The sequence below is a fragment of the Chamaea fasciata genome, unplaced genomic scaffold, assembly GCF_029207755.1.
Source record: "Chamaea fasciata isolate MVZ Bird 193981 ecotype frontalis unplaced genomic scaffold, bChaFas1.0.hap1 SCAF_6, whole genome shotgun sequence".
NCBI lineage: Eukaryota > Metazoa > Chordata > Aves > Passeriformes > Sylviidae > Chamaea > Chamaea fasciata.
Window position 1 is genome coordinate 1,832,246 of NW_027094091.1, and position 22,713 is coordinate 1,854,958.

General features: G+C 62.9%; 2 protein-coding genes across 3 annotated transcripts in view; one reads left to right on the top strand and one right to left on the bottom strand.

Moving 5' to 3' along the window:
- LOC136290817 (dedicator of cytokinesis protein 2-like) overlaps nucleotides 1-11,928 on the top strand; it is a 44,524-nt gene extending 32,596 nt beyond the window's left edge. Inside the window, exons 29-53 of the mRNA XM_066185140.1 lie at nucleotides 2,654-2,752; nucleotides 2,850-2,944; nucleotides 3,186-3,264; nucleotides 3,382-3,482; nucleotides 3,618-3,676; nucleotides 3,838-3,986; nucleotides 4,157-4,242; nucleotides 4,607-4,763; nucleotides 5,119-5,159; nucleotides 5,338-5,428; nucleotides 5,511-5,630; nucleotides 6,204-6,293; nucleotides 6,413-6,517; nucleotides 7,014-7,155; nucleotides 7,337-7,418; nucleotides 7,518-7,602; nucleotides 7,834-7,920; nucleotides 8,597-8,773; nucleotides 8,904-8,987; nucleotides 9,086-9,223; nucleotides 9,550-9,635; nucleotides 10,050-10,200; nucleotides 10,451-10,559; nucleotides 10,955-11,088; nucleotides 11,177-11,928. Coding sequence (XP_066041237.1) covers nucleotides 2,654-2,752; nucleotides 2,850-2,944; nucleotides 3,186-3,264; nucleotides 3,382-3,482; nucleotides 3,618-3,676; nucleotides 3,838-3,986; nucleotides 4,157-4,242; nucleotides 4,607-4,763; nucleotides 5,119-5,159; nucleotides 5,338-5,428; nucleotides 5,511-5,630; nucleotides 6,204-6,293; nucleotides 6,413-6,517; nucleotides 7,014-7,155; nucleotides 7,337-7,418; nucleotides 7,518-7,602; nucleotides 7,834-7,920; nucleotides 8,597-8,773; nucleotides 8,904-8,987; nucleotides 9,086-9,223; nucleotides 9,550-9,635; nucleotides 10,050-10,200; nucleotides 10,451-10,559; nucleotides 10,955-11,088; nucleotides 11,177-11,266 — 2,637 coding nt within the window. The 3' untranslated portion in view covers nucleotides 11,267-11,928. The remainder of the gene's footprint in view (nucleotides 1-2,653; nucleotides 2,753-2,849; nucleotides 2,945-3,185; nucleotides 3,265-3,381; nucleotides 3,483-3,617; nucleotides 3,677-3,837; nucleotides 3,987-4,156; nucleotides 4,243-4,606; nucleotides 4,764-5,118; nucleotides 5,160-5,337; nucleotides 5,429-5,510; nucleotides 5,631-6,203; nucleotides 6,294-6,412; nucleotides 6,518-7,013; nucleotides 7,156-7,336; nucleotides 7,419-7,517; nucleotides 7,603-7,833; nucleotides 7,921-8,596; nucleotides 8,774-8,903; nucleotides 8,988-9,085; nucleotides 9,224-9,549; nucleotides 9,636-10,049; nucleotides 10,201-10,450; nucleotides 10,560-10,954; nucleotides 11,089-11,176) is intronic.
- A 215-nt stretch (nucleotides 11,929-12,143) lies between these two features.
- On the bottom strand, nucleotides 12,144-22,654 carry AUP1 (AUP1 lipid droplet regulating VLDL assembly factor). 2 transcript variants are annotated; one of them, XM_066185189.1, is made up of 15 exons: nucleotides 22,360-22,654; nucleotides 21,941-22,078; nucleotides 21,355-21,505; nucleotides 20,057-20,244; nucleotides 19,848-19,920; nucleotides 17,773-17,846; nucleotides 16,917-16,983; nucleotides 16,260-16,365; nucleotides 15,989-16,135; nucleotides 15,693-15,853; nucleotides 15,450-15,538; nucleotides 13,130-13,259; nucleotides 12,961-13,055; nucleotides 12,726-12,875; nucleotides 12,144-12,495 (listed from the first exon to the last, which is right to left on the bottom strand). In XM_066185189.1, the coding sequence occupies exons 1-15, from the start codon at nucleotides 22,407-22,409 to the stop codon at nucleotides 12,447-12,449; spliced, it is 1,668 nt and encodes a 555-aa protein (XP_066041286.1). In that variant the 5' UTR covers nucleotides 22,410-22,654; the 3' UTR covers nucleotides 12,144-12,446. The 2 variants fall into 2 exon arrangements, with proteins under 2 accessions (XP_066041286.1, XP_066041285.1); XM_066185188.1 differs by lacking the exons at nucleotides 12,144-12,495; nucleotides 12,726-12,875; nucleotides 12,961-13,055; nucleotides 13,130-13,259 and adding an exon at nucleotides 14,409-14,601 and having other exon boundaries at nucleotides 22,360-22,652.
- Between the last annotated feature and the right edge of the window lie 59 nt (nucleotides 22,655-22,713).

Here is a 22,713-nt window from a genome sequence, read left to right on the forward strand (position 1 = left end):
CGGTCCCCGCGTCCCCTGCCGCCGCGGCTGTGCCGAGGGGCACCTTCCCGTACCCCCGGGAGGGGCCGAGTGTGGAGATCGCCGCGAGCTGCTGCCGGCACGGAGCACGCTGTGCCCCTCGGAGCGAGCAGCTGACACCGATGTCCCCGTATGTCCCCGTGCTGGCACAGCCCGGGCCCGGTGGTTACTCATACGTGTCCACCTCGTGCTCCCAACACGAAACCGGCTCCGCGGAGACCTCGGCCCCTCTCCCGCACCGCTGCCGGCAGCCGCAGCTCCGGCGGGGTTTGTGTGCGTTCCCGCGGGGAGGATCGGGACCGGAGCGCCCCGGGAGGCACCGGCGCACCCCGGGAGCTGCGCATCCCCATTCCGCGGGACTGCCTGGGGCTCTCTCCCGCATCCCGGAGCCCCGCCGGCGGACACAAGGCCTTGGGCGCGGAGCGCGGCGCCAGGAGCTGCCGGGAGCAACGTGGGCTGAATCCCTCCAGCCCCGGCCGGCGTCACCGCGGCGCGCGGTACCGAAAGTGACATCCCTGGATCTGCGTGTGCGTGTGTCACCCGGCACAGCCCCGGCTGACGGACGCGTTCCTAACGAGGGGGAGCGGAGATGAGCCCGCCTGGCCGCTCCCCAGAGCGGCTCCAGCACGCAGCGACCCAGCGAGCGGCGGGGCCACGGGGGCCGGGGCGGACAGGGCGAGGCTGCGGCACCGCGGCACGACGTGGGGGTCTTCGGCCCCTCTAGCACAGCAGCTCCCACCACAGATGCACCTCCATAGGCTACACACCGTGCCACCGTTCCAGCACGGCTGTTGTCCCCCAGAGACCCCCGCCACGGCGGCCGGGGGCCACCTCGGTGCGGGGTGCCCAGCGTAGGGGGCTCGGTGCGGTGCACGGTGCCTGCTACAGGATGCTCGGTGCGCGGTGCCACCGTCCCCGTGCCTCCAGCAGTTCCCCGGGCAGCGCCTGGTCGCCGGGAGCAAAGGAGGGGAGGACAGGGAGGTCCCGCGACCCCCAGGGATCCGGTGACACCGAGGATTCCCCTCGCCAGCCCAGCTCGGCTCCTCGCCCCGGCCCCGCCGGCCCCCGCGCATCCCGCGGGCCGAGGGTACCCGCACCACTCCCGCGCCCTCGGGGTCCCCGCACCGCCGGGCAGTCCCGGTTTCGGGGCTCCCCGCACCGTGTCGCCGCTCCCAGCCCCGGGGTTCCCACGCCCTGGCCGCGGGGCCGCCCAGCTTCCCGGTACCGGCCGGCGCCGCAGGGCCGATGCCCGCAGCACCCGGTCCGGCCGCCGCCCCGCTCCCCGGCCGAGCATCCTCCGCATCCCGCCCGGTACCTGGTGCTCGGCGGCGGCGGCGCGGGTCCGGCAGCGGCGGGCGCGGGGCTCGGCGGGGCGGGGCGGGGCGGCGCGCGCTCGCCGGTACCGGGGCGGAGCGGCGGGGGCGGAGCGGGGCGGGGGGCGGAGCCCCGCGATGGGGAGCGCGCCCGGGAGCCGAGCCCCGGAGCCCTGGAGGAGCCGCGGTCCCGGCACCGGGAGGGCGCTGCCCGGGCGGTGCGGTGGCTGCGCGTCCCGGTCCCGCGGACCCCCGGCGTGCCGGTGCTCGGCGGGGCGGCCGCGGGGCTGTGGCACCACATGGATTCCCGAAGGAGCGGGAGGTGTTGGGGTTTGATCCGTTCGCTTTGCACGAGAGAATTCCCTGCAAGCCCCTCGTAGGGGCTCACGCTGCTTCCCTGCGGCAGCACTCGGCGGGTTACGCCCCATCCCGAGGAGCTCCCGGGGCTGCCCAGGGGCTGGTGGTGCGAAGCTGGAGCCCTTGGTCGCCAGCAGCAGACGCATCCCTCCCTGAACAGTCCGCTCTGGTCTGCGTGTGATTGGCGAGGTCTGGCCTGGGGCTGCAATGGGGCTCCGTGTCCGCAGGAATCCAGGAGGGAGCTCCGGCAGTGCCGGACCTGCCAGGGCTGGAAGGTGCCCGGGATGGGCAGTGGTGGCCAGCGCCCGGTGCTGCCCGCACAGGACTCACAGCAAGGCAGTCGCTGGCCATGGGTTGGTGCCTGAAGCCACCCACAAAGCTCCATAAGTGACACTGGGGCACGGCAGGGCCCATCGCTCCTCCTGAGCATGCCGGATGATGATACCCCAGAAGCAGCTGCACTGCCCTTTCCCGCAATTTCCAGCCTCAGGTGTGTTTCTGCGACAGCTTTCTGGGCAGCAGAAGTTGTGCACACTCCACTTGTCTTGCTACAAAGTTGGGAGCCTCCTGGGCTAAGGGCTCAGTTTGGGACCTTTCACTGGAGGCACTCCAGAAGAAACCTGCTTGCCATTTTCAAAATGCCCTTACATCCATAGATGGTCTTAAATTTATCTCAAAAATGACAGAGGTGCTTCCACTCTGTAATTACACTTGCATCCCCCTACCATGGCATCATGGTGGGTGCAGGAGCCATCCCATCCCGGAGTGGGATACACAGTCTGGGAACTGGACGTGAAGGGGCTGGGAGAAGAGGTCTGGGGAGCTGGGGAAGAAAAGACCAGGGAAGGCAGGGCTGAACAGACTCCAAGGCAGCTCTGGGTTATGACTGGAGGAACAAGGACAGTGTCCTGCTCCATAATGCAGCTGCAGGACCCAGCAGGGCCTGATCAGCTCCTCTTCCCCAGAGCCACTACGTGGCCTGCATGGCCGCCATCCTGAGCCAGATGGACAAGGACCACTACAGCACCTATATCCAGGCATTCCCCTCCCGGCCTGAGCTGATGGTGAGTGCTGCCCCCCGACAACACCTCCCTCACAGCATCCCCCTGAAGGCACTGCAGTCCTGCAGCACAGCTCCTGACATCTTTCCCTCCCTTGCAGGACTTCCTCATGGAGACTTTTATCCTTTTCAAGGACCTGATTGGGAAGACGGTGTATCCCGGTGACTGGATGGTGATGAACATGGTGCAGAACCGGTGAGGGCCTGGGCAGGGCCGTGCAGGGGGATGCTGGGGTGGGTGTGAGCACCTGGGATGCCTCAGGGCAGGGGACAGTGGAGCAGGGCTCTGGACATGCCGGACTGGTGAACTGGACAGTGTTTGGCTGCCCTGCAGTGGGCACAAAGGACCTCTCCCCCTCTGTGGGATGGTGGTGGGCACACCAGGCTGGGCACTGGGCACACCAGTGCTGCCCTCACTCAATGCTCACTCGCCCCAGGGAGTTCCTGCGTGCCATCAACCATTTTGCCACCACCTTAACTGAGATGTTCCTGAGCAACAGCCACTTCGAGCTGCAGGTGGGTGGGTGCTGCTTCAGTCCTGCTTTGGGCCAGGTGGGTCGGGAGAGGACCCAGCCTGGTCCTCAGCCCACTGTGCCACCCAGCCTGGTGCTCATCCCTCTGCTTCCACTGCAGCTTTGGAACAATTATTTCCACCTGGCCGTGGCTTTCCTCACCCAGGACTCTCTGCAGCTGGAGAATTTCTCCCCGGCCAAACGCAACAGTATTCTGGCCAAGTGAGTCCGCACCCCCACAGACCTCAGGTCCCTGCGCCGGGCTGCCACCATGCCCCGAGGTCAGGGATTTTGGGATGAGCCAGCTGGGGTCACCCGGGGCTGTAGAGCAATGCTGACTGACCTCGGTCCCGGCAGGTACGGGGACATGAGAGCCACGATCGGAGCATCCATCAGGGACATGTGGTACAGCCTCGGTGAGCCACGGTGTGCAGTGATGGGGGATTTTTGGGTCTCTGTGGGCTGATGTCCATCAGCACCATCCCCAGAGTGGGCGTGGGGAGCGGGGTTTTGCTGGTTTGGGCATGGGAACCTGCACGGGTGTGGATCCGCCCCTCAGCCCCCCCTGTCCTCCCAGGCCAGCGCAAGATCGAGTTTATCCCGGGCATGGTGGGTCCCATCCTGGAGATGACGCTGGTGCCGGAGCTGGAGCTGCGCAAGTCCACCATCCCCATCTTCTTCGACATGATGCTCTGCGAGCACCGGCTCACCGGCAGCTTCAGCCGGGTGAGAGCCAGGGCGGCTCCTGAGGGAGCAGGATGGGGCGGGATGTTGTGGGAATCACCCGCACCAGGGGAGTGGCATGGCCTGGGAGCGGGGACGGAAACTCTCTCTTTAGGATGGTCTCTGGGGCGGGGCTGCTCCAAGTTCAGCCCGTCTTCATCCCCTCTCTGCAGTTTGAGGATGAGATCCTGCGCAAGCTGGACAGCGAGGTGGAGGGCGGCCGGGGGGACGAGCAGTACATGCAGCTTTTCAAAAGCATGTGAGTCTGCAGTGACATCCCTGCCACCTCCTCCCCAGGGCACGACCCTTTGCTGTCACCATTCCCTGCCATCCCACTCCTCACACTGTGCCCTGGCCGCGGCAGAAAGGGACCAGCAAGGAGGAAGGCCGGTGCCTGAGCACCATCGTGTGCCCCCTGCCCCTGCCTGCCCCGGGTGTTACCTCTGCCTCAGGCGATGCCATTGCCCCAGGTGTTATCTCTGCCCCAGAAATCACTCCTGCCCTGGGTGATGCCCCTGCTCCACCCAGACTTTGTCCCTGCCCTTTGATGCTGAGCAGGGCAATGGTGGGAGCACTGCCGTGCTGGCTGTGCAGTGGGACCCGTGGCCCCCTCTCTTCCCCAGCCTGCTGAGCTGCTGCCAGAGCCACCCCGAGCTGGCCAAGCCTGGAGAGAACTTTGTGAGGCTGGTGAGCGAACTCCTGGAGCGGCTCCTGGACTACCGGGCTGTCATGAATGATGAGAACAAGACCTACAGCATGAGCTGCACTGTCAACCTCCTGGTGAGCACTTGTGCTCTGTCTGCTCCAGTTCCCTGAGGCTGGCAGGGCTCATCCCCGTGTCCTCAGCTCTCTGGGGAAATGGGGATGGTTCTCATGCTTCCCCAGGTCCCCAGGGTTGGTAGGGCTTGTCCCTGCATCTCCCCAAGTCCCCACGGTGCCCCAGCACAGCCGAGAGGGGTGCATGTGGTGCCAGAGCTGGCATCCCTTGGGAATCAGCTCCCCAGGGCCATGGCCAACCCCATCCCTGTGTGAGGAGAGTCCTGGCAGCACCATAGCCCAGAGGGTGGCAGTGTGGGGGGCTGTGGCATGTGCCACCCCCGGGGCCACTCAAACAGCCTCGTCTGCCTTTCCACAGAACTTCTACAAGGAGATCGACCGCCAGGCCATGTACATCAGGTGAGCACAGCCCTGGGAACACCGGCAGCACCTGGGCTGGGGGCTCCCGAGCATTCCCAGTGGGATGGGGCTGGCAGAGTGCCCTGAGGGGCAGGGTGATGGCTCTCTGTGCCCAAACCATGTTGTACCCCACACGTGAGACTGTCACTCCCCACACACACGGCTCTGTCACTCCCAGGTACCTGTACAAGCTGAAGGATCTGCACATCAGCTACGAGAACTACACGGAGGGAGCCTACACGCTGCTGCTGCACGCCCGGCTGCTCACGGTGGGCACGGGGGGCTCGGGGGGGCTGTGAGGAGGGGCAGCCCTGTGGCCTTGGTGTGACAGGTCTCCACTCCCTTGTGCAGTGGTCAGAAGAGTCGAATGCAGCCCCTGTGCCAGACCCACACGGCCTCCACCTGAACACCCAGCGCCAGCTGAAGGAGGCTCTGTACAACCAGATCATTGAATACTTCGACCAGGGCAAGGTGAGTGTGGCCTCCTGCTCCTACAGACCCTGCAGCCTCTGAAACCCTGCAACTGGAGGGAGCTGGGCTGGCTTAGGGTAAGCCTGGCCTCCTTGCCACCACTGCTCCCTGTTCCAAGCTCCCAGACCCCATTCTTAGCACAGCCCCTCACTCCCCACTGCTGCAGAAAGGCTGGAACTGCCCTGCAGTGAGCCTGGGCTGGATGGTTCAGTCATCCTTCATGCCATCCCTATCTGTCAAAACTACTACACTATTCCATCCCTATCCCATCCTGTCCTATCACATCCCAGCCCAGTCCTTGTACTGCCAGGGGCTGGCAGGTCAGACATCTCAGGACAAAGGCTTGATTGGCTGGGCTGGGGGGCCTCCAGGGCTGGAGATGATAGGAAGCCAAGTCCTTCTGCTGCCCACTGGACCACCAGTCCCCACAGGAGAGCCCTCTCCCCCTCCTCATAGGGGGCTGGGGTGCAGGTGCTCCTACAGGCAGGGTGATCTCTGCTGGATGTCCCTGCTGTCCCCTTCCCCAGTTCACCCTGCACTGTGGGGCCCTGTCCTGGCCCCTCTCTTCTCCAGATGTGGGAGGAGGCCATCCACATCTGCAAGGAGCTGGCGGAGCAGTACGAGAACCACGTGTTCGACTACGAAATGCTGAGTGACATCCTGGTGGGTGCCCGGCTGGACTGGGGGTGCTGCTGGCACGGCAGGATGGTGGGGATAAGCTGGGGGGAACGGGGGGTCCGCAGGGCCCCATGCTGTCCTCATCCTGCCCCTCTCCTCTGCAGCAACGAGAAGCCAAGTTCTATGAGAAGATCCTGAAGGTGCTGCGGCCCAGCCCAGACTATTTTGCCGTGGGGTACTATGGGCAGGGCTTCCCCACCTTCCTCCGGGTAAGCAGAACCAGGAGCAGCCCCACAGCTGCCACCTCCACAGCCAAGGAAACCCTCTCCTCACTGGTCTCCACCTGGATGTGGAGCTGTGGACCACAACTCTCTGTCATCATCCAGCCTCTTCCTTACCCAGCATCTGTCCCATCCATGTCTGTCCTGGAGATGGACGTGTGTCCTGGGGGCAAGGTCAGATGGTTTGCACAAGTCCAGTCACTCTCCGTCCACCCACGCTGCCACGCCCTCGTAGAAGCCACCAAATTTGTCAGGAAGGATTTGTCCTCAGTGACATTGCTCGGCTGGCACCAATCCTGGTTCTCCATGTGCCTTCTTCCTTTTCCCTCTAGTTCCTGGGTTTGGGGAGATTTTTTTTTCGTATCAGGGGGGTGTCTTCTGCTTGGCAGGGGGCTCAGCCATATCAGCACCAGCTGATGAGCTCTGGGGCTTGCTGGCCCCATTCTGTGGCACAGGGATGAGCTGTCACCTTCTCCCCCTGCAGAACAAGGTCTTCATCTACCGGGGCAAGGAGTACGAGCGGCGTGAGGACTTTGAGATGCAGCTGCTGAGTCCCTTCCCCAATGCTGAGAAGCTGAAGAGCACATCTCCCCCTGGCCAGGACATCACTGACTCCCCAGGGCAGTGTATCCTCTGTGCACAGCGACGGGGCTGGGTGGGTGGCTTGGTCTCTGTCCATCACTCTCCACGTGGGAAATCCTTAAATGCCTCTCTGTGCCCCTGGGGTTCATCCCTCAGGGCTCTGGAGCCCCTCTCCCCAGCAGCCCTGTCCTGCAGTGTGTGCTCGTGGCTCCTTCACTCCCACAGACATCCAGTGCTTCACCGTGCAGCCGGCAGAGGAAGCCAAGGTCCGGCTCAAGGGCCGCAGCATCCCAGAGCAAATCACCAAGTGAGTGTCCAGCACAGGGAGCCCCTGCTCTGCTCCCTGTGGGTGGGTGGGACACAGTGGGGGAGTTCTTTCCCACTTCTGCCCCTTCCCTCCCCACAGCTTCTACAAAGCCAACCACATCCAGCGGTTCAGCTACTCGCGGCCGTTCAAGAGGGGCCCAAACGATCCCGACAATGAATTTGCAGTGAGTGCTGGGAGGAGCTGCCAGGACCCCCAGCTGGGAGGGACAGGAGAGCTGGGGGGGCCCTGCAAGGAGCTAAAGGTCCAGAGGAGAGACGGGGGATCCCCGGTCCTGGGATGGGGAAGGTGGTGGTCCTGTGTCCATGGAGGTGGGAGCCCCCCATGCCATGGGGCAGCCAGGGGTGACCCAGGGTGATGGGAGAAGGGTGGGGAGTGACTGCTGCTCTTCCCAAAGAACATGTGGATTGAGAGGACGACCTTCAGGACAGCCTATCCCCTGCCTGGCATACTGCGCTGGTTCGTTGTGACCTCCACTGAAACGGTGAGGAGGGGGCTGGGGACAGCAGGGCTTTTCCAGGATGGACACAGCCCACAGCCCTGCCAGGAGCTCAGGCTGGGGCAATGGGGAACGTGTCCTGCCTGTGCCATGCTCCATGGGCAGCAGGGACAGTGTGTGGGCAGCAGCAGAGGTGCTGGAGGGGGGTCAGCAACTGCTGCCACGGCTCTGTGCGTGGGCTTTGTTCCTCTGTCAGAGGCGGGTGCTTGGCCAACATCCAGGGAGTCTCAGGAGCCATGGCAGTGGAAATGTGATGTGCCCTGGCTGGGCTGTCACAGGACGCTGCAGGCACAAGGATGTATGGCTGCATGAGTGCTGCACGTGTGTCTGCTGTGGTGCTCAGGCTGTGCACCCCACTGTGGCACAGCTGCACCCTCAAAGTGACACCAGTGGTTACCCAGGTTTCCTGCAGCCTCGCTGCTGCCTCGTGCCCATGGGACTGACCCTGTGCTGGGAGCAGGGACCAGCATGGCCAGCACATTCCCATGAGCTCTCGCTCAGCCCCAGGCACCCGGTGCCAGGGGTCTGAGGGGCTTCTTGGAGTGAGACGTGCAGCCCCAGGGGTCCCTCCTGCCGGGCTGGGCAGAGCCCACCCTGCCATCCTTAAGGAGGAGGGGGCAGGGGGTTGTGCCTACAAGTGTTGACCCCTCCCTGCCCACAGATCACCATCTCCCCCCTGGAAAATGCCATTGAGACCATGATGAAAACCAACGAGAAAATCATGAGTGAAATCAACCGGCACCAGAACGACCACAGCCTGCCCATCAACCCTCTCTCCATGCTGCTCAACGGCATCGTGGACCCTGCAGTCATGGGCGGCTTCACCAAGTATGAGAAGGTGAGGGCACGCAGGGGCTGTGTTGGGGCCAGCTGGGCACAGCCAGGACTGGCACCAGCACCACTGTACCATCCCCAGCCTGTGTGGAGCTGGGTCAGCCCAGCAGTGGGACTGAGGAGGGTCGTTGCAGGCTTTTTTCCAGGAGCCCTACATGCAGGAGCACCCTGAGGATGCAGGGAACATCGAGAAGCTGAAGGACCTGATCGCCTGGCAGGTACCAGGTGCAGCCTCCCTCTGGCAGGGACAGCTGCCCCCTGTGACCACTGTCCCTCCCCAGCCCAGGGAGTCCCACGGGTCCCCGTTCTCCCACAGATCCCGCTGCTGGCAGAGGGCATCCGGATCCATGGGCAGAAGGTGACGGAGGACCTGCGGCCCTTCCACGAGCGCATGGAGCAGTGCTTTGAGCAGCTGCGGGCCAAGGTGGAGAGTCAGTACGGTGTGCGTGAGATGGTGAGTGCCATGATGGGGGGCATGGGGCAGGCACGGCTGGGGGTGACACTGGCACCATGGGGGTGACACTGGACAAGCCAATGCAGGTGTGGGGCAGCAGGGAGCAGCTGGCTGAGGCCACAGCTGGGGCAGGAACAGGGTGAGGAGCACAGGGCATGAGGGACCTCAGGGTCCCTGCCTGCTCCTGGAGAGGGCACAGTGCTGCTTGGGGTGGCTGGCAGTGGCACAGAAGCAGGACTGGTCAGAGAGGGCACTGATGGCCCTGGCTGAGCCCAGGGAAGGGTTGGGGAGGCTCTGCCCTCTCATCCCTCCTGGCTGTCTCTCAGATGTTCTTTGAGGACCGGCGGAGCGGCCGACCCCGGTCCATAGCCTGGGTACCTGACTGGGACCAGCTGAGCCACGCTGGAGCCAGGCAAGTGCTGCAGTGGGGAGTGCTGGTCATCCCCTCTCACCCCCGTCAGCCCTCCCTGCTGAGCTTCCTCACTCTGGCCCGGGTGCTTTTCTCCCACCTCCCCAGTCCTCTGCCCTTCCACCTTCCCTTTATGCCAAGTGCATCTCAGGGAGCTGTCCTTCCAGGCCACCACAGTGGCCCTGTCCTTATGGGGGGGCATGGAGGAGAGGCACCCCATGTGCAGCCCCCAGGCTCACCTGGACACTGCTGTCACCTGAGCCATCCACTCTTGTCCCCCAAACCTCCCCTGCTGAGCTCTGCTGTACATGGTGCCTGGCTGAGTGCAGCCACTCCCAGTGATGCTCCAGCTGGTCCATGGCAGAGCCCTGCTCCTCCTTCCCCTGCTGCCCCTCACCTGTCCCAGTCACCCCACAGCACGGAGGCACCCCCGACCCCAAAGCCTGCCCCCCGCCCCTCTGAGAGCGAGGACCGCAGGAATGAGCGCAGGGAGAACCGCTCCAGCTCCATCTTCGGGCCGCGGCGGCAGGACACACGCCAGTCCATCTCGGAGCTGCCAGAGCCCAAGGTGATGCTCAGCACAGCCCTGGTGCCTTCCTGGGGCCCTGCTCACGCTCCTCTGGGTGTCCTGCTGCACCCAGAGCCCCTGGCCCTGCCCGCAGCACCAGCCCCCAGCCTGGATGGGACACCCTCGAGGGGCTGGTGGCAGCCCCTGCTGCAGGGAGGGCTGGAGGGGTACAAGGCTGGAGACCAAGAGCTGCAGGGGCTGCCAACCAGCCTGGTCCTCCAAGGTGCTGAGCCTTCCTTCTGTGCCCCAGGACGAGAAGTGGAGACTCTCCTGCCCCATGAATGAGAGCAGCCTCAGCGCTGATGGGAAACAGCTCCCGCCAAGCCGAGCTGCTGCCGGCACTCAGTCCAGCACTGCAGGTACAACCTGCCAGGCCACCTTCCTGAGAGTCCCTACAGCCCCACGAGCAGGGCCGTGCCCTCCCACAGCACCCTCAGCACAGGTCCCCTCACCCCCTTGTGGCGGTACAGAGTGGGAGCGCAGGCACAACCCCTGCTGAACACTCCCTGCGGGGCTGCAGCCATTGATCCTGGACCTTGTGCCACGAGCTGTTCCTGGTGGGAGCCAGCCCCTTGCCCCTGGCTGGGCTCACATCCCATGGCACCTCTGTCCCCTCTGCCCAGCACTGCCACACTTCTGTAGGCAGGAGCACTGGCCCTGACAGCCCTAGGGACTTACAGCCCTGGGCACAGTGATAGACCCTATGCAGCTCCAGGCTGGCTGAACTTCCATACCACTTCTCCTGCCTGCACAGGCTCGTCCCTGTCTCCCACCGGCTTTGGTGGCCGCGTGAGAAGCGCCAGCAAGCTCCCACCACTGCCCCGCAAGTTCAGCCTCGCGGTGTATGAGACATTCCTGGAGCACAGCGATGCTGCAGCAGGAGGGAAGGTACTGGAGGGGAAGCACTGGAGGGGAGGCACTGGCTGGTTCTGGCCCCCTCAGCCCCACCACCCCTCATGTCCCTCTCTGCTCGCAGGCACCCACATCCCCAACAGTGGATGGGAACAGAAGCCTCAAGTCACCGCCACTGCCACCACCCAAGTCCAAGCGACTGTCACAGCTCTGACCTGCTGCCACCTCAGCTGCACTATTTGCAGAGGCCACCCCTGCCCAGAGTGCCCCTGTGCCCAGCCAGCTGCTGGACCCATAGCCCTGCCTGATTCTCACCTGCTGAAGCACCTCTTGCACCACTGACATCCAGAGCATCCCACATGGCCATGGGACTCCCTGTGTGCACTGGGCACTGCCACCCAGTGTCCCGACAGCTCTATTGGCACCCTCCAGATGTCCCCTGGGGCAGGGACCCACCTGGCCCTGGATGCTTCCTATGCCACTGGAGCCATGCTGAGCTCCCACACATGCAGCCCCTCCCAGCCATGAGGACACCCTTCCCTCTTCCCGAGCTGCCCACGGACTGTGCCAGTGGCAGGGAGCCAGAGACTTCCCCAGTGGCATTTCTGCGTGATTCCTGCTCTCCACTCGTGGGACAGCTCGCGTCCCTTGCCTGCCCACCCCATCCTGCAGCACTAGGACAGATTCGTGGAGTGAACTGCACAGGAGCCAGCCAGGTGTGCACACGGGCCCTGGCAGCCTCACGCTCCGCAGTGCCACCTCTCCTGCCCACACCTGCCACCTGCACCAGGCAGGTGTCACTGCCCTGACTGGCTATGCCACGCTCAGCTCCCGCCTCTGCGCTGCAGCCATGGCTAATAAAGGGCAAATGCATCAGCCAGGCACCTGCGTGGGGCTGAGCACCCGTGCGAGCCCCAGCACCCATCCCTGCTTGCCCACGGCCCACCCAGGGGCCCATCCCAGCTGGCATCACCCCAAAGCACAGGGACTCGCCCTCCTGCCGCAGGGAAGGGCCCCAGGGAGCCCACTGGTCATTTCCCAAGCCAGGCTGTGCTGGCTGGACACAGGGAGGGGACTCGCTGCTCAACTCCTGAGCTAGCACAGGGCTCTTTATTCAGGTGGGCTCAGTTGTATTTACAGTCTGTTACAGGGGGACCTGGACCCGTAACCAGGGGCTGGGGAGGGCAGGGGCTGCCTGCAGCTGGGAGCTGCCATCAGCAGGTTCCGCTCTACGGGGGAGAGTGGGATCAGCTCCCGAGGCGAGGGCTGAGGGACAGACACGGGGAGAAGGCGCCTCGTGCCACAAACATGGGGCCTGGGAGCGGTCAGACTGCGCTGGTGCCAGGCTCTCCCCGCATTCCCAACGGAGCAGCGGGTGCTGCCTGCCCAGTTCCTCACAGAGGGTTGGCTGAGGAGGCTGCCAGGCGCTTCCCAATGTAGATCCTGGATTGGAGAGAGTGACTGTGAGGCACTGGTACAGGGTGCTGGGCCCCCAGCAAGACAGGAGCAAGGGGAGATGGCAGCAGACTGCTCCAGCTGCTGGGAGCAGTGGTGCATGGCAGCACCCAAGGATGAGCAGCCCAAATGCAGAAGTGTTCCCTCCTCCCCCAGTCCCAGGGTGAGACCCTCCAGATACTCACTCCAGCCCCATGGTGAGACCCACAGACACTCACCCCAGCCCCAGGGTCAGCAGGTGGCTAAGCAGGAGCGAGGGGATGAAGAGCAGCAGCAGCTCTGAACTGAAAAGTCTCTTCTTCCTCCCCACTGCACCTCCCTGCAGGCTCCACAGCACTGGCTGGGGGGAGCACACAAAGGCAAATTCCCTGGGAAAAGTTCATGGTTAACAGGGTCACAGGGACAGCGGGATGGGGACCAGCAGGACGTGCTGGTGGGGGACATAGGACTTACTTTGGAGACAGGTACCGAGGGCAGCGGGTACAGGCCCAGCCCAGGGACGCTGTCAGGCGTCGCTGCCTCCACTTAGCTTCCTCTGGCACGTCCCACTGGAAGGAGACACAAGGCAGGTCAGAGCAGAGCCTAGGGGCACAGCAGGGTGTGGTGGGGACAGCTCCCTCACCTGCCGGGGGTGGGGGCAGCCTGGCTGGGGGTGGCTGTGGGCAGGCAGCACCTCACTCTCCCCAGGCTGATCGCTCCCATGGCTGGCTCTGTCATCATCCCAGGCTGGGGAGCCCAGCACAAGCAGGGTCCTGAAAACAGAAACCCTTAGTTACTGAGCCCAGCCGGTGGCCCCAGTGCCAGCCACAGCTCAGCAGGGCTCTGGAGCCTGGCTCCCCCTCGGGACTCACCCGTCACTGCTCTCTGTCTCCAGCTGGGCCTCCAGCAGCATCCGCTCCACGTCGGCGTGGCAGGAGAACGGCGAAGGTGCCAGCTCGGGTTCGGGGCAGCCTGGGCCACACCGCAGCTCCACCCAGGAGCCTGGAGGGGCTGTCAGCCCCTGCGCTGCCCCGGGCCCACCCCTGCACCCCATCCCATCCCCACCACGAGCCCTCCCCAGCACAGCCTGCATCCCTGCCTGCAGACTGCAGGAGCACCAAGTGCTATCCCTGACCTGGGACGTCCTGTGCACCCCAGGGCTACTGTCCGGGGACCCACATCTTCCTTGGCCCCCACCCCCGCAGTGCTCATCAGCCTCCCTTATGCCCCCACTGACCCAACCCCCAGTGCACACCAGCCTGCCCGGGATCCCTGTGCTCCCTGGCCCCCGGCGCATGTCAGCCCCCCAAGAAACCCCGCCTGGCCTCCCCACTAACCCACTCCCCATCCACAGTGCACATCACCCACCCGGAACTCCCGGTGACCCACACCTCCACGTGTGCACGTCAACCCCTCGGCTCCCCACCGTCCCGAACACCGCGGTGCCCCGGCCCTCCCATTGTCCCAAACCCCTGGGTGCCCCGAAACGCCCCAGTTCCCCGCCCCGCCCGGGTCTCCCATTGCCCGGATCCCGCCCCAGTGCCCCGGTTCCCCGCGGACCGTCGTCACCGGCTCCCGCCATGGCCCCGCGGGTGCTCCGCGCGCAGCCCCCGCCGCTGACAGTCACGTGACGCCCGCGAGCCCCCATGTAAATAAAACCACCGGCACCGGGCGCCGGTCTCTTAAAGGGGCACTGGCTCCGCCCGCTGGGGCCCGCGAGCCGCAGCTCGCCCGGCCGCGGGGGCGGCGGCCCCGCCGCGTTGCCTCTTTAAGCGGCGCCTACGTGCGGCGCGCGAGCAGGCGTCGGCTGCGGCGCGTGCAGACCCGCACGGAGCCGGCCCGGCCCCGCCCTCCCCGCTGGCCCCGCCCCTCCGTCCCGCCGGCCCCGCCCCTCGCCCCGGTGCCCGCACAGCCCGAGCCGCGCCGGACGCTGCCGCCGTTTATTTCCGCCGCCAGGGGGCGCCCCCGCCCCGCCCGTCCCGTCCCGCCCGCGCGCTCCCGGTGCCACCGGCCCGGCCCGGCCCGGGGCTCCGGTCAGGGGTTGCCACCGGCCCGGTCCGGCCCGGTCAGGGGCTGCCGCCGGCCCTTGCCGCGCCGTGCTTCTCAGCGAACCGCCTGCGGGAGAGAGCGCCCTCAGACACCGCGGGGCTGTGACCGCCCCAGGGGCCTCCCGTGAACCCCACCCGGGATCTCCGGTCTTGCCCAGAAGCAGCCCCGAGGGACCGGGACCCGGGGGCACTGCAGCACCCCAGGGCCCGGCGCTCTCTGGCTGCACGCTGGCTCTGGTTGGACTCGTTTCATTCGCCTGGAGCCCAGGGAAAGGGGTGACGGCAGCAGGAGCTGCTCTGGGAGGGCCACAGGGAAGGTACAGACCCTGCTAGGGACAATCCCGATGCAGCATGGACCAAGCCAGGGCAGTGAGGGATGCCAGGGCTGCCCATAGCAGCTCACGGTTTTTTAGGACCACCCATGGGAGTCCCCGTGCCCCAGCAGATCCCAGCCAGGTTTCCCAGTCAGGGTTATCCAACAAGATGGTTCCCTCAGCACCACCCCAGCCATCCAGTGCCCAACAAGCCCAGGCATGCTCAACTTCCCCTCAAACACATCCTCAAATTTCTGTATCTTCCTGAACCAAGACCCACACACCAGAACTGGCCTCTTGTCCCAGGATTTGCCTCATGAAAACCCTGCACAGAGATCAAACTGTGCCCTCACACCACGGAGGATTAATGGCACTGTCCCTGGTGCCAAACAGGAATGTCCTGCCCAAGACCGAGGGTGCCATGGTGCCAGTGGGACCTCAGAGAAAGCCAGTCCCACAGAGGCTCCCATCAGCCAGACATGGACTACACTGGAGAGCCCAGTGCCTGGGGCACCCCACCTGCAGGGGCTGGGATCTGGGGGCTTGGGCAGGGACAGATTTTGTGTGGCCCTAGTGCGGGGAGGTGTGGAGGGGCTCTCACCTCCTGGCATAGTCATACAAGGCTCGTTTCCTCTCCTGCAAGGACAGGTGACGCTCCACGGAGGATTTTGCAAACTGCTTTGTAGCCGGCTAGAAGAGAAAGCACAGGAGCCATCAGGAGACAGATGAAGCAGGGGCGTCCTTGGTGGCTCTGGAAGGACCTGGCATGCCAGGCTGGTGCTCCATGCCTCTGGCTAGTCCTCAACACAAGCCAACAGAGCAGGGAGACACAACCCCAAAGTACCTTGGAAGAAGGTGCAGCCACAGAGCCCTGGATGCCAGAAGCAGCTGCAGCCTGGGAGGTAGACGGGGCAGGCAGGTCTTCAGTCTCTTTACTCTCAGGGAAGAAGGGAACTCTCCCCTCCAGCAAGTTGGCAATGGTGGTATCCACACAGTTGGTTTGGACTGTGGGGACAAAGTTAGAGATCAGGACGCTCCATCTTGCTGCCACTGTGTTCCAGTGCAGCGGGGACACCGTTTCTTCTTTCACACCACAGAAAGTGCCCCCACATCCCCGCTGCCACCCCAGTCCCTGCTCACCCAGGTCTGTCTTGATGACCTCCAAGGGCACGTGAGGCAGCACCTCCTTGACCTGCTGTGCCATGGCCACGACCCTCATGTCCTCGGGAGCAGCCCCAGGCAGGTTGGGGGGCACCCTGGGCCGGGCTGCCGGGCGCTGGCTCAAGGCTGCGGGATAAAGGACAGTGGGCACAGGGTGAGGGACTAAAAGTGGGTGGTCTGTCGCTGACAGCAGAGAGAGGCCCCCCCAGAAGCAGAGCCCAGGCTGAGGTTCTGTAGCCAGGACCCTCACCTGGGGCAAAGGGCAGCCGTGACGTGTGCCTCAGCCTCTTCATGTGCTCGGTCCTGTCAGCAGCGGTGATCCGTGTGGATACCACACCCAGCTCCATGGCCAAGAGCTGTGGGATGCAGAGGAGTCACACATAAAAACACACAACACACACAGCCCAAGCAGCCCCTCCATGCTGGGGAACATGTCAGAGGTACATGAAGCCATGGTGAGGGGAAAAAGGCTGGGAACTGGTTTCTCCAGGGCCTCTGGGATGCACTTCAGTGTTGCAGAGTGCACAAGAAGGGCCAGGAATAGCAGTATCATCCTGTCAAAACAGGCTGACAAGGAGATATGTCTGAAGCTGTGAGGTACCCAGCACATACAACCAGGGTGGAGAAACAACTGCTTTGTTTCATTTGTGGCATTATAAAAAGGGGGGTTAAAGGTTTGAACTCGATGGGAAGAGCCCTGACAACTGCAGAAAGGCTCAGTGTGGGGTGGCAAATAAGCCATGAAATAACTGAGCTCTTGCAAGGGGCAATAAGTATGTACCAGAGCTCCCATCACACAAACACATCCAGAAACGCCTTCTGCAACTCTGTCTGCACCCCACTCTCCTCTGTGCCCACCCCAAAGTGCAGCAGCCCTGCACATCCCTCTCCCACACCACCCTCCTACCTCCTGAACTCGGAGCGCAAAGTCCTCACTCCGTTCATCCGCTCGTCTGGGGACAGACGGCATCCACCTGAGTGGGGACAACAGCGCTTGGAGCCAGCCCTGCTGGGAGCAGCCCCTGGGGACACCCTGCCAGGGGCAGCCATGCCATCCCCACCTCCGCACTCCCTGCTCACCCCACACCTTTCCCCACGGGAGCACCAAACCCCAACACCCACTCTCAAATCCAGGACATGGCAGAAGACAGAACTGGCTCACTGGAGCTCGGTTTGCCCTCAAGTGTAACACGAGGGATCTGCAGTTCCCAGAAAGGCCTTAATGAGGATCCGTGGCCATTTACATGGAAGTAGAAAACAGGTCACCCAGAATTCAGGCATATAGAACCAAGGAAAGGCTTTTCTTTGCAGAAATACACCAAGCCCTACATTTGATTCCCAGTCCCTTCCACTGTCCTCATTTAAGGAAAGCTACTCAGCCAGCCTGGGCTCACTCAGGCCCTGGGCAGGGGTCTGGACCACCCCTGCACCATCCCCCTGGACCACCCCACTCCCAAGGGATTGCAGGGACAGACAGAGACACTGAGGGCCAGCACTGCTGGGCTGAGCAGCCCAGCTTCAAAAATACACCTGGAAACTTGAACTGAACACCTGGAGAGACTGAGACTCCTCTCCTTCCCCAGCAGGAACCAGGAGCCCTCTCCACATCAGAAGCTGGTCCAGGAGCTGGACATGGCCAGGCCCAGATGGTGCTGAGCCCAGCCCTGCTGAGGCACCCAGGGAGGGAGCTGTCACTGCCATGGGGACACCACGGCCCTGCCCACCCTCAACCCTGCCCCAAACGGAAGAGAGAGACGTAGTACCTTACTTGATAAACTGTGAAGGGAACGAAGAAGGTCCAGAGCAGCTCTGTGATCCAGGAGGAGTCAGCCACGCTCTGGGGGAGAGAACACAGTGAGATCCCAGCCGTGGAACAGGAGCTGGTCCAGGTTCCACTGGGGAAGGAGGTGGGCAGAGCACACCTGAGCTGTGGCTGGAGGATTTGGGAAAGTGGGAACAGCAAAGCCAGTGCAAGCAGGGCAAGCTCCTGGGCAGCTTCACCCTTGCTGGTCACCACCAGTTTTCATTGCTCCCAGTGAAAACTTTCCTCCCACTAAGACAGCAGCAAAAGTTTCCCTCAGTATCTCCACATTCCCTGCTAGTCTGTGCCTTCAGAAAGCACCAAAAAAGCCTGGAAACCTACTAAAGCTTCCTCAGAACCCTGAACAATCCTCCCTCATTCTGGTGGCAACAGCCTCTCTGTGATGTCCCAACTCCTGTCAGCTCTCCCAGGGAACAGCACAAGAGGAAACAGCCTCAGGCTGTGCCAGGGGAGGTTGAGGTTGGATACTGGGAAAATATATTCCTCCTTGAAAGGGTTGTCCAGCTCTAGCACAGTGGTCCAGGGCAGGGGGGAGTCCCCATCTTTGGGGGGATTTAACAGCCCTGTGGATGTGGCACTTGGGGACATGGTCAGTGGTAGCCTTGGCATTGTTGTGGAATGGTGGGACCCAAAGGGCTCAGAGGGATTTTCCAACCCAAATAATTCTGTGATTCTCAGACAGGGATAAACCTGCTTGGTTTATCCCACAGCCTGGGAAGAGGAGCTGTACATGAGAAAAGCCCTGAAAGTCCAGCCATGAGGAAAACTGAGAAGCCTCATCTGGATAAACAGAACTTCAGAACCCTAAACCCAAATGCCTGGAGTGATGCCCACAGCCAGATCTCAGTTACACTGGCTGTGCCACAGAAAAACACACTCCTGCAACACTCCATGCAACTGGAGATGGAAAAAATTCTTTCTCAACCCCAAATTTGATGTTTGGCCCAATTCACTGCCTAATACACATTACACAATTACACAAGAAAACTTTCTATAAAACACCAATTGTACCATTCAAAATATTACATCTCCAACCCTTCCAGATTCTGATGGTTTAAAATCACCCCAGAAATCCACCAGGATTTACTCAGCCAGTGTGCAGGGAGCACAAAGTCCTGCTCACACTCTGAAAGTAAAATTTCAGGCAAGAAGAGACTGTAACCAGCACCTCCACAGAGACCTGCTGCTCTCCCTGACATTCACAAGGGAAGGGACGCACAGAGACACACACACAACTTGTTACAGCTCAGAATTTCTCTGAGGAACCAAACCCACAAGCATAAGATACTCCTTATAAACTGTCCAGAACAGAAAAACTCTCCCACTTCTCTAGAGAAGTTGTTCAAAATGTAACTTATCCTCATTGCTAGAAAACTACATCTTCACCCACACTTGTGGCCTGTCTCAACTCTGGCTCAGCACCTCTGGCCTGGCAGGGGTTACCAAAGATCTGCCAAATATTCCTGCAATTCCCATCCCTGCATACATCCAGGTGACTCCTCGCCCTTCCAGGGGTCACCAGATCATAAATAATAAACATCAAAAATAAAAAATTCAACAAAGCCTCTCTGAGAGCAGCTTCCCTGCGAGGCCTTTGGCAGCGCTGCCATTGCCCTCGTGAACTTTACCCCTTGTGTGGGGCTGCTCTTGCACCATGTCCTGTGTCTGTGCCTGGGGCACCAGCTCAGGCGCCTCCAGAGCCCTGTGTGACCTTTGGCACAGGCACTGACTGCAGCTGGTCTTCCACAGCAGGGAACTCACCAAGAGGAAAGCAGACTGTGCTGGCCATGGAAGCCAGAGGCACAGTGACAGCCAGCTGGGCCACCAAACATCTGTCAGACTGGCCAGTGTAACCCGGGGAGACCTGACTGGCCAAATTCCCAGGAAAGGCCCTGGGAACTGTGTTAGCCCTCAGCAGCTGACTCCAGGGTGCCAGGCCACACCACAGGCACCAAAGCAGGAGCAGAAAGAAAAGCTGTACCCACCCCACAGCCTGCCCCTGTGCCCACCACTCACCACAGCCACCAACGGCCTCCGGACCTGCAGGGCAACGGGCTGGACCTCATCCAGGATGGAGAAGGGCCAGGAGCTGGAAGGGAGGAATTCTGCAGTGAATGATCCCAGAGCCACCTCAAGCCGTTCTGTCACAACACACCAGAGCCATTCCCAGCCACCCTGCAGTGAGAATTCCCGCTCCCCTGCTGTGGGAATTCCCACTCCTGCACCTGAAGCGGAGCAGCCCGGCCCTGCCGTTGGTGGCCGCCTCCTCTGGGAACAGCAGCAGGGGTGGGTTCCCTTGGTGGGCCGAGTATTCCTTCAGGGAATCCACCAGCTCCGCACGGCTGCCTGTCACACCCAGCTCCATGAATCCTCGGGACCAGCAGATGAAGCCTGGGGCACCGCTCAGGGCAGGCTGCAGGGAGAACAAGAGTGAGGAGGAAACGCTGCCCAGCCCACCCCTTCAGGCCCTCCTGCCCCTCCAGGCCCACCTTCTCAGGTGACAGAGGTGACAAAGTTCCTGTTCATTAGCAAAAACTCCTCTGGGACTGAGGGTGACCTGTGCTGACAGCACTGGTGGCTGAGAACAAACACCTCACTGCCAGCCCTCAGCCCCAATTCCACAGGAAATGGATTCCAAATCACCAGTTCAGACCGTGCCCTGCCTGCCAGACACAGGCACTCCCAGCTGCCCGTGCCCCCAGTGTTCCCTGCAGCAGTCCCTGACACACTTGGCAGGACACACACTGCTCCCAGGAGTCCTCCCTCTCCAGGCCAGGGGTAAATCAATGGCTGTGCAGGACACAGGAGCCTGCTGACTCAGGAACTCCACACACAAAGAATTTTACAGGAGAGCAGGGACAGCCCAGAACTACCCAAGCACCACTGACATGCAGCTCCCTCAGCAGGCTCTGTGCGCCCCCTAGAACTGCCCACCCAGTGCTGGGGGAAACCCCACAACCAGCCCTGCCCCCTTATCCAAAAGGCCAGAGAAGGAAGCAGCTTCTGGGATCTGCCCACTCTTCCACCAAAATCAACTCCCACTGCAACAACTCCTGCTGCTCCTCACCCTGTTCCACTTTTTCATGCAGAGCCCACAAGTGACACTGAGCCACAGAAAACACCTCAAGGTTAACACCCTGAGTTAATAAATCAAATCTGGAGATTAAACTTTCCAGGATCTGAAAGAGCTTAGAAGGAAACTGGAGAGGGAATCTGCACCAGAAACTGGAGCGACAGGGCAAGAATTAATGGGTACAACCGAAAGAGAAGAAATTTAGGCTGGATGTTAGGATGGAAGAAATTTTTGGGTGTGAGACTGGCAGGCTTGCCCAGAGCTGTGGCTGCCCCTGGATCCCTGGAAGTGTCCAAGGCCAGGCTGGACAGAGCTTGGAGCCACTTTGGCTGGGCAGGGGGTGGCACTGAGTGGGTTTTCAGCCGCCTTCCACTGTGCCCACTGCAACACCAAATGGGGCAGAGCCGCCCGTGCCCCGCCCTCGAGGAGGAGCCCCGGCCGCGCCCTCACCGTGTTGCAGGAGGTGAGCAGGCTGACGACGTTGTGGTCGAAGGGGGTGACGTGGTTGGCAATGAAGACCCTGGCGCCGGCCCCGCGCAGCCGAGGGTCGCTCTGACGCACCAGCAACCCCAGCACGGAGCACATCACACGGACAATGAACCTGCCAGGGGAGCAAGGATCTTCCTCGAGTCCTGCCCTCTGAGCCACTGCGAGGTGACACGTCCAACAGGCAAGGACCCAGGAATTCTGGTGTCCGGATGAACGACACTGGCACCAACTGGAAATGACACGTCTAGAGCAGGATTTGGTGTAGGGCTGGGACTGGGGTGAGGGCAGCAAGTGCCCACAGGACTCCTGAGCAGCACACCAGGCTGATCCATGTGCTCCAGACCAGTCCCTGAGCACTCCAGAGGTGACTGCCAGCTCCGGGCTTGGCAGAGGAAGCACCTGCAAGGCTCCTGAAGACAAGGAGTCCCGAAGGCACAGCTCCCCACAGATCCTTCCCTGAGCCAAGCCCCCACGGTTCGGGACACCCAGGGGCCGGGCGCGGCCCTGCCACCCCACACCCACCCGGGAGCCCCCCGAGGTCACGCACCGGCGCACGACGCTGTCGGGCAGGGCGCAGCTGACCAGGAACACGTGGACGCCGATGAAGACACGCAAGACGAGCAGGCAGAGCCCCACGGGGGCGTAGAGCAGCAAGGCCAGGAGCAGGAACCCATCGGTCGGGAATCTGCAGGAGCAGAAAGGGGCCTGAGCGCGGCCGGGACGATCCCCAGGACCCGCCCTGCGGCCGCCGCTCGGCGCGGTCCCCCCCGGCAAATCTCCCAAGCCACTTCGGGCACACCCCGGACCCTTCCCGGTTCCCCCACGGGTCACCCCGACCTTCCCCACGGAGCTTTCGTGAGACACCCCCGGCCTCCGCTGGCTCCGCGACCCCCGCCCAGGGTTCCCGCAGTTCTCGCGCGGCTCCCTCGGGAGTCTCCACCGCGCGGGCCCCGGGCGGGCGCTCACCGGTGCGAGTCGAAGAGCCGCTCGGGGCCCGGGGCCGCGGGTGGCTCCATCCCCGCCGTGCCGGCGCCTCACGGCCGCCCCACACCCGCCGCCATCTTGCCCGCGGCCGCGCGCCCGGCCCACGCGGGGCACGCTGGGTGCGCGCCGCCTTCCTGGTCCGCACCGCGCCGCCGCAGCACTCTCGCCCCGGCCGCGACCCTCGGCGGCTCTGGCTGACTCGGTGAGCGGCTCCGACAATGCAGCTGCCCTGCTCCGCTGTCGCGCCGGTTATCGGCACATCTCTCTGACGGCGGGATAGTAGCTCCCAGCAGGCCTACAACTCCCGGCGTACCCCGCGGCAGAACGCGCTTCCGG

Bases quoted from the DNA above. Each gene is read 5' to 3' on its own strand.
- AUP1 (XM_066185189.1), bottom strand. From the start codon at position 22,409: ATGGAGCCACCCGCGGCCCCGGGCCCCGAGCGGCTCTTCGACTCGCAC. The intron at 19,921-20,056 runs GTGCAGGAGTGG...CCTCCCTTCCAG, and splicing joins GCCGGGCTGCTCCGCTTCAG to CTCCTGGCCCTTCTCCATCC. The intron at 16,136-16,259 runs GTGAGGGTCCTG...TTTATCCCGCAG, and splicing joins ACGGCTGCCCTTTGCCCCAG to CCTTGAGCCAGCGCCCGGCA.